The sequence below is a fragment of the Wickerhamomyces ciferrii genome, contig 00193 (assembly GCF_000313485.1).
Source record: "Wickerhamomyces ciferrii WGS project CAIF00000000 data, strain NRRL Y-1031 F-60-10, contig 00193, whole genome shotgun sequence".
In the NCBI taxonomy this organism is placed as follows: Eukaryota; Fungi; Ascomycota; class Saccharomycetes; order Phaffomycetales; family Wickerhamomycetaceae; genus Hansenula; species Hansenula ciferrii.
The window spans coordinates 46,990-56,942 of NW_011887547.1; the positions used below are offsets into that span (position 1 = coordinate 46,990).

At 30.3% G+C, this 9,953-nt stretch overlaps 2 protein-coding genes across 2 annotated transcripts; both read right to left on the reverse strand.

Annotated features, from left to right (window-relative positions):
- Positions 1–602: 602 nt before the first annotated feature.
- Positions 603–1,832, reverse strand: VCX1 (Vcx1p; the record flags this gene model as incomplete). The annotated part of the gene is made up of 1 exon (XM_011274503.1): positions 603–1,832. One exon carries the CDS (start codon positions 1,830–1,832, stop codon positions 603–605), a length of 1,230 nt encoding a protein of 409 aa, XP_011272805.1.
- A 484-nt stretch (positions 1,833–2,316) lies between these two features.
- Positions 2,317–3,444, reverse strand: AIT1 (Ait1p; the record flags this gene model as incomplete). The annotated part of the gene is made up of 1 exon (XM_011274504.1): positions 2,317–3,444. The coding sequence occupies one exon, from the start codon at positions 3,442–3,444 to the stop codon at positions 2,317–2,319; it is 1,128 nt and encodes a 375-aa protein (XP_011272806.1).
- Between the last annotated feature and the right edge of the window lie 6,509 nt (positions 3,445–9,953).

Genomic DNA, 9,953 nt, shown 5'->3' on the forward strand with positions numbered 1-9,953 from the left:
TCATGAGGGGAGGGTGTTGAATGGATAGTACTTGCAGAAGTAAAGTTTTTTGGCTTTGGTGATCAACGATGATTGCTTATAGCTTAAGGTCTCAATATAAATCAATGAATGTATTTTGTATTAGTATTTTGAATATAAACCATGTTTTAGGCTTTATAAATGTAAAGCTCCTTGAGAAGAAAGAAAGGTAGGTAATAGACTAGTAAGTTTGGATGATGAATATACAACCTGCAATGTGGCAGTTGGATACTTGTACAATTGTACACTGGTAAAACCTTTATGGGTTCGATTATAAATTTAAATTTTTAAAGTTTATGAATTCTCTAAAACAACTGAAATTTATACCCAATTGGGAATATGGGGTTTCATTGTATAGGAATAAGTTATAGGTCGACTTTTATATGATATACAATGGACAGCTTGGCTCAATGATGAATAAAGAATTGAATTATCTAAAATCTTCTCCGTGGTATTACATCAAAACAAAACTCTAATTGATACATAAGATGAATATACATATAAAAAAAATAACTATCAATATTGTCTTTTCGTCTAATTTTTAACTTGATAATTTTATTTGTGATATTTCAATTAAATGAAGTTTATAATTGAGTATCTGGGAAGAAAAAGAATGCTAATGCGACTATAGCATAAGTACCAATCAACATCGCACCTTCCAACCAATTGGATTCACCATCCAAAATCAAGTAGTTGGCAATTAAAACACTGATAAATAATACAGCGGTTTCAAAAGTTGAGAAATATAAACTCATTGGGACATCAATAGCCCAACCGACCAAAACCATAAATGGAGTAACAAATAATGCAATTTGTAATGAAGAACCAACAGCAACACCAATGGCTAAATCCATTTTATCTTTGACTGCAACAACAACTGCAGTGACATGTTCAGCAGCGTTACCAACAATTGGAATGACAATTAAACCAATGAAAGTTTTTGAAAGACCTGAAGTTTCAACAATGTCATCAATTGAACCAACCAAGTAATCAGCACAAACAGAAACAACAACAGTTAGGATAAATAACAAGACTAAAGAAGAAACAGTTGATAATGATGATTCTTCTTCATCTTTACTACCAGCTGCAATATTTTGATTTTGAGCTCTTTCAACATCATCTGATTGTTCTTCTTCAATAGCGCCTTCAAATAATTGTTTATGAGTTTTCAATTGGAAAACCAAAAATAAAACGTAGATAACCAATAAAACAATTGAAGCACCTCTTGATAAAGCCAAGATTTTTTCATCATTTAGATATTGTTCAGATTTTGGAATTGAAGCATGGAAAGCTGCTGGAATTAAAAGACCAGCAGTTGCTAAAGCCAATAATGAACTCATAGTTTGAGCAACGGTTTGGTTGAAAGTTTGTTGTAATCTATTCCAACCACCAGCAATGAAACAACAACCCAAAACTAATAATAAGTTTGATAAGATTGAACCAAGCATTGAAGCTTGAACAATTCTAACTTGATTTTCTTTTAATGCAATAATTGAAACAATCAGTTCAACCGCGTTACCAAAAGTAGCATTTAATAACCCACCCAGGGTTTCACCAACATGACTAGCCAATTCTTCAGTAGCAAAAGCCAGTAATGATGCTAATGGGATAATTGCAAGGAAATTTAAGGCAAAGATGGCATTTGAAGACCATCCTAATTTACCAGCAATGATACCTAATGGTGCAAAAATCAACAAGAAATTGACTGGAGATGAAGCTAATGTAACTTTTGTAACGTGAACGACGTGACTAGCATAGGAGCGAACAGGAGTAGCACGGGGGTTACCGCCTAATAGTGGTGTATTTGAGCTCATTATGTTTTATTGATAATAGTTGAACCCTTAAAAGACCCTCGTTGAAACCCAGATAACCGGTGATGCGTATTATTGAAAACTAAGCTATGAATTTATTGCAAATTTGCTGTTATTCAAGTATTCAACAAAGACAATTTTATGATAATGATGTGATAACTAGAATGGCAATTCAATGACACGACTTCTGGTGATTTAAATCTCTTTAAAAGATGGAGTTGAGTTTACGATTTGGTGCCTGATTGAGTAGTAAGTACCTATATTTTTTTTGCCCTTTCAAGTTTCGAGGCTTATATTTTTTTGTAAAGATGAAATTGCGCTACCCATTCTCAAAAATACACAGAAGTTAGAACGTAGATTCAAAGCGAGAATTAATGAAGATCTGAAAAACGTTGTTTACATTTCAATCAGTTAATAAAATAAATAAAAGATATGTGCATTCCTGATTGTTCAAGTGTTTAGTGAAATTTGTCTCGTTGGTGAACTTTCAAGTGTTGAGCATTCCAAAACTGTACATACCAACGGATACCGTTGGATACAAGAAAAGTGCCAACTGTATCTTTTTCGACTCATGTTTGACAGATTTTGACCCCAGTTCATGAATCACACCAGTGATTATTGTCAATGGTAATATAACTTCTAGAAGGAACTCTGATATATTATTGTAAAAATAAATTTCCAACCAGCAAAATAGATTATCGTTCAAATCTGGTACATAAATGAAAGTGATTGATATTATCAATGAAATACCAATTTCATATAATGATGAGCTCATGGTCCAGATCATTCTTGTCCAAATGGTCTGCCATATAGATTCTTTTGTGGGTATATCGTTCAAATTGAGAGATTGTATTGATTCTATAGATCCATAATGTGAATGATGTGGTGTTAATGCACCTAATGGAGTTTTATTCCCTTCTGTGAAACTTGAGGTTGGATTTAAAAATTCTATTGAATCAGAACGATATTCTATAACTAATGTATCTTGATTCGTTTCTGATGCTCTTCGGTAATTGTCACTAACAATCGAATTTTGATAAGATAAGTTTGGTATCACTTCATCTGATGGGTATGAATAAACGTTCTTCTTCAAACTCTGGGAATTTCTTCGTACTTTAATACAATTATCCAAAGTTGATTTCTTTCTTGTTAACTGATTTATATTCTCTTCTGAAATTTGACGTTGTAATACTTGGTCTATCTCATCACTATTTTGTAATAGATTCCAAATTTTTGGATATGATTGTAAAAGTTCACTAACAAGGTTATATATTGCACCGAAAAGATAACTTTCTCTTTTAACTAAATTCCATTCAGAATATGTTTGATCTATTTCTGTCTTTTGTGGATATGCTAATAATAAAAGCGCCAAAAATTCAACTGGAACTTTAAAATGATAAATTAATGCAAACTTTCTACTTCCAAGTTGTATTATAAATGCACTTGTTGTGGATAAAATGAATGTACGAACATATTCCAAATGACATGGAACAAATGACTTATCTGAATGAATGATAGGTATGAGTAATGATGTTGAGATGAGTAATGAATTGGTAGTGATTATGGGTAGTAGTATACTCAGTATCTCTAATACCTTTCTTTGATTTAATGGCATTGCAAAATAATAATGTCCTGTTGATCTGTGACAAAAATTTATAATTAAAGGATGGTTGATTTTGGAAGATGACTTGATTTTTAATTTCAGCTTGAAGACATGTTAAATCAATAGGTTTTTATTATTGGGATTGAATTTCTAATATGACATGCTAAATCATCAATACTGTCCACAATAAAGAACTTCAATTAAAAATCTTGACACAGTAAAATTATCCACAATAGTTATAGAATAATGAAAATTCAGCAAAACTCACGTGTAAAAAAATATTTGGATCCGGTTTTAACAGGACCCATTTTGAAAATTACGCGAACAGTAAAATCGTCCTTAATCATGTAAAATATCAGAGAAATATAGTAGCATACGAATCAAATTCTTAGTTTTATTATAGCTTCAAGAACATAATTCTTAGAAATTAGTATATGAAGTAATTGACCAAGTAGAAGCGTTTTTACAAGCATTGTTCATGGAGCTGAGCTAGTGATTGATCGCGAAATTCACTGTCGATAAAGACCGTAGACTAGGGTGATTGAGCTCATTATACGTAGACCACGATAAACATCAAAAAAAAAGTCTAAAATAAACTCTAAAGCTTAAAATCAAGAGAACCATAAACTTTATATCTGAAAAAAGTAGAAAAATGACATATTCTGTCCTCTTATGACATAAAAAGCAAAAAAATCGCCGGAAACTTAAAAAAAATAAGTAAGCTTGCATTAGCCCGGAGTCGAACCGGGGGCTCAAAGATGGCAACTTTGAATTTTACCGCTAAACCACTAATGCTAGTAGTTAAGGTTCAAAATTGGGCCACGCACCGCAAGATCTAGGCGATCTGAGCATATGGTCGGGCCACTCCCACATCTTTAATCATTAATAAATCGAACAATCTTGATACAAATTTTACAAAAAAAGGTATAGATACACATATGCTATATAATTTTATTGTATGCTATTAATTTTCTGAGCTTTCCCAACACAATACCTGTTTTTAAGCCGATATATATTTAGAGATCTTGTGCGTTTACTTTTGGTTCAGACAACAAAACTTCTGCATATCTGATAAATGATCATGAACTTTAAAGTTAATAAGAAAGAACCTTTAACTTTCAGGTTCAACTCATGTGATAGTAATCTGTATACGATAATGTTAAATCTTTTATAAAGAGTTATATATTAGAAAAAATGAAACGCTAAACCTAAGTCTGCGTCTCAAGGGGAGGTTGATGAAACTCCATTTGCGACATGATCGATCGTATTAATTCATGGCCACTTGAATTTATAGAGCAAAATATTAACATGGAGCTAAATAATTACTCAATTAATTATACTGATTATAGCTGGACATCATGAAGCATATCAAATTAAAAATATGTCTCTAAAAATTTAAATAGTGTTAAAGTTATAGTTTCTGTATCTAATTACGCTGGATATGTTCGGGCCCGCTTTCAAGGATATCCATTGATATATATATTGAATTCAACTATTCCCATCATCTTAAACTTGACATCTATAGTTTACGGTTATCCAATATTAATAATTTATATTGGATTAATTTTGGGTATTATAAAATTAAAGTTATAGGTATGTAAGAACCTATACGTCGTCTTTGATCAAGAAAAACTATCATAAAATTATCGTATTAATTATAGATATAAAGATTGACTGGAAGGACTATTTTAGCAACTCTATGTATATTAATTATTCCGATTTTAAGTATATTCATATTATATATATATATATATAAAATATATATCCATGTGGATTAATTATATGTAAATCTCAGTATTTCAAGCAACATATATTGGTTAATAAAATTTGAAAGTACATGCTTTTTAAATTCCCGGCGTTTTGGAATTAGTGATCTGGAGAATCGCTGTTCATTAGTACGATATATCTACGAGAATTTCAGCTCATTAAAAGTTATAATAAATACAATTCACACATGGCTAATTTAATCTTCGAGCTCTATCCGTTTTTATTTCAATAAAATTGATTTGTAGTAACAAATTTCCGACCACTTAATTGTATTTTCATAATCTTACGGACGTACATTTCATAGAATAAATATAAATCAGCTATATCTTAGGTCTTATAATATCTCATGCATTAAGTTATATGGTTTCATGACGTACAAATAATTTAATATATTATTATATAGTATAGTTAATTTAGCACAAGCTAGCAGCTTGGTATGCAGATTGGCCATAATTTTGAAGTAGACAATGTATAAAAAATTATACATAATTCGTACTCTAGTAGGCAGCTATATAAGCTGTACAGCTAATTATATATATATTATATATTATATATTTTAAAAAAATTAATATATATATTAATGTATTTCAAAATTTTTATTGACCTCAATAATTTTATATACATACACCTGAAATTTTTGTTTTTCCCATAGTTAATTTTCGAGCTACTAACAAAAAAATTGCAGTCCTCGAACTTTTGGCTGGGAGGTCTCAAATTTTTGAAAATTTTGGCTGGGATTTTTAGATTTGGCTGGGAGGGCGAAAATTGAGACTCAATTTTGGGAGAAAAAAAAAATTTAGCTGAAGATAATTTTTGCTGGGAGGTCTCGAGCTAAAATTTTGATGGATTTCCACCAAAAAATCGAGTCTCAAAAGTTTTTTGGTATATGTCAAAATTAAAGAGCCAACTAAATCAATCAAAATAACATCATTAATGCTCAATATGCTGGTATATGGTAGTTCATAATGGAATTTAGAAAGTTCATATGCATCATCACTATTTTTATTGACTAAAATAACTGTTCATGGGATACAAATAGCTGTTCAATTAAGATTGATATTTCAGGCATTTAAATTTAATCACTTGAAGTTGATAGCTTTAATGCAACAAAAAAATCAGTTACAATACAATAATTAAGCCAGAATTGGAAATATAATTGATCAAAATGAACACCATTCATTATATTTTATCATATCTTCTTGTATGTGGTTCAGTTTATCCAGATTTGTTAGGTTTTCTTGAGCTGTTGACTTAAATAAAAAGAGTTATTTAAATCCCATTACTTTGGTGTTTTTGCTGAAGTTTGGTATTCTATGAAACATTATAAGTTATTTATTTGTTCTGGCATATAACTATATCATGATCTATATTGTTTGGTGTTGTTTGGTGTTGTTGTGGCTGTCTTATATTTAGTTACCCAATCTACATTTTATTTTACGTTTCTTAGAATGAACATTTTCGTACTTGAATGAATCAAACATGTTAATCACCAATATTCACCCAAAAGATTCAATATTTTAGCCCAGCTATAATATATCAATACTTCTTTTTTAATCTTGTTATAAATAACTTAGCTATAGTTAGGAATTTAATAATTTTTCAACACAAACTCAACTGAACTAAAATTTTATTACTTTTCAACATCTGAAAAACTTAAGAGCCAATATTATCGATATTTAAGGACTTAGAAGTATAAATGTTTGAGATATACTTGTTGAAAAGGTTTGCAAATTAGATGGCAACATATACGCATCTGACGGATTGTTTTGAAAGCCAGATTACTTATCTAAATCTATAGAGTATGGTTGCGTTTTACGTGTTGAAGTGCATTCTATCATACTTCAGAAACTTTGGGTAAAGGGCATTTATTGGTGAAATTTTTGCAATAATACACGACTCTAGACCTGATGTTTATTATCCAAGTAAGCTACATTAGTCTATTTTTGTATTGTGGCAAGTATTATATAGCTAAACTTCTCCAGTTTCCTACTTATATCACTTTTATTTAATATCTTTATTTTTTTATAAGACGATTTCTACATTATGTAATCAAAACTCTGCTTCTAGTACTATACTCTAATAATCAGCTCCAAAACAGGAATATCTAACTATTTTAAAATCTATGACATTTGCATACTATTAAGATACATTTCAGTAAGGCATCACAACTTATGTAGTACTCAAATATCTTGTTTAAAGCTTGTAAAAAGAAAATGCGTATTAGGGAACTCGATCCAAAAAAAGTAGCAAAAAGCACTTCCTGAAAATTCTCCCAAATACACCCCAACACGAAATTGTTGAGATTTATAAATTTTCTTTTTACCTGGTGGTAAACGCTCCAAAATTTTGTAAAAAACGCCAATTTTTTCAGTATTAGAATACAAAATAAGGTTTCATCTTCATGCTAATACAATTTAAAGAGACTGAACTATCATATGGAAAAGTTTAAAGCTATTCAAAGCACTTTAAGTTTTCAAAAATTCTACATTTCAAAAATAAAGTGTACCTCAATTTTTTTCTGGCTACTTTATAAATTAATTTTTCAAAAAAATCCAAAATTTCAAATTTTAAATGAAGCTTTTTTGCAATTATGAAAAAATAATCATAATAATGCCACGCTTTCAAGCTATTGACTAATACTATCATTTAGTCAAAATCTTATAATGGGGCTTCACAATTGTTGAGTAAATTTAGTAACATAAGTTTACCCGATCTTCTTCAATCTTAGTCAGCATGCCCTTGAAGAACAAAGTGCCAGGGAAGTACGTCAATATTGGTATCATTGTAATGTTTGAATCTCAGAGAATACGATGGTGTTATTGGCTAGTGCTTAAACAGAAGGTGTCGATTAGTAGAGCTGCTCAAACTTTAGTGTATTATTCACGCGTCGTTAAAAACACACCATCTTGGGTCGATATGCACGATTCCGACCATATGAGAGAGTCATGCAAGTTTTGAAAACGAATAAATCGGGCAAAATATCAGTTTCCGGTACAAGATTGTAGCTAAATCAATGAAATGTAAAGATCAGAAAAGAGTTGTTGGACTCAATGTAATCAGAATCATTAGTTAAGTACCATTTGTGGTATTTATGTTTTCCAAAAAGCACTATAAACATATGTTTAGTTTGATATAGGATCCAAGGCGCCTGTTCATCTTCAGTTGTGCATGGACGAGTGATTGTGCGATATGCGGGTTGAGAAATTTTAGTATAATGTTTTGATGTTTTGATAACAATAAAAGTTCCATGAAAATCAAAACAAACACGACCAAAAAATTTGACGCGTCACGATGCAAACATGTATATAAACATAGCATCAACAACTAGGATAATCACCAATAAACAGTGTACAAAAAGCAAAATTAAGGCATGTAAAACATGAAAAAGAAATCACTAAAGTTTTAAACTTGTAATTGTACATGAACATGGCACAGTTGGCCAATAAAAGCTCGTAACAGGCATGCTCTAGGCCTTATTGTAGTGTTTAATAAAAAACTTAAACATTTTTTTGCAAAAAACAAACACCTGTTGTAAAGTACGTGTTCCACTACAAAAACTTTCAGAAAATTATAAATAGAGCTTGATTTCCCACTTTTTTTAAAATATCTTCAACACTTTTTTTTTCTTCTTCTTCATAGATTTTTACTAAGTATAAGCTTTTCACATACTAACACATTTATTTTAGGAGTTTCATTAAAGCTGGTAGGTATTTTGAATACTAACATATCTAGGAGTTTTTAAGGTGATTATTTGGCAGGTATTTTGATTGCTAACTGAATATAGGGATTCGATTCAAGGTTGATTATTTGGTAGGTATTTTGTGTATTGATTTGCTATATGCTGGTTCTAAAAGATTGATTATATGGTGGTGCATTGTTTGGTATTTGCAGGTTGGTAGTTAGTGATCTGGTTATTTATTCAATTCATTTAGCTGTGATATGGTTGGGGTTGCTTCAAGTATGGTGTTGTGGTATCATCTCTATTGCTCGTTTGCTTCAGTCTGGCATTATTTTTGGGGTTTTTTTCCAGGTGATATTGTTGCTATTGATCTGGAGCTAGTTCAATTTGATGCTTGTGTTGGTTTTGGTTTTGGTTTTGGTTTTATTTATTTAATTAATTGTTTTTCTTTGTGGATTACATAATCAGTATTTTTGTTTTTCATGATGGATTACATAATCAGTAGATTATAAGTATATAAAATGTGCCAATAAAATCGATTCAATTTTAATTTTAATTTTACGCGTAATTTTAATTCCAAACGAAAAATTCCAAAAGAAATTTTCATGCCTCTTAATATGCACCAGGTTTAGACAGTCGATCTACTGCATATTACCACATATACATGATCGTACATTTATTCTTGAGCTGATTTTTAATTACGTAATGCTTATGTAAAAGTCACATGGCAAGTCACATGACTATATATAAAAATTGTTTTGGACACGACTTTTTTCAATTTTTCAAATCGACATTTTCAAAAGTCGATTTTGGAATCATTGTTATATAATCATTATATAATCCACTTTTTGGGTCTAAAGTCCCAAAAAATTCGCTAGGAAAAAAAACAAAACTTCAGGTGTATGCATGCATGTACTTTGAAATTCAATACGTCACAAAAAAACTCTCAATTATATAATAATTAATTATAAAGTGCTTCAAAACAGAAAACTACATATATACAGGCAAAAACTTTCAGACTTTAAGTACATATAACAAATTTAAATTTAATCATTTCGACACAAAACTTTGTAGA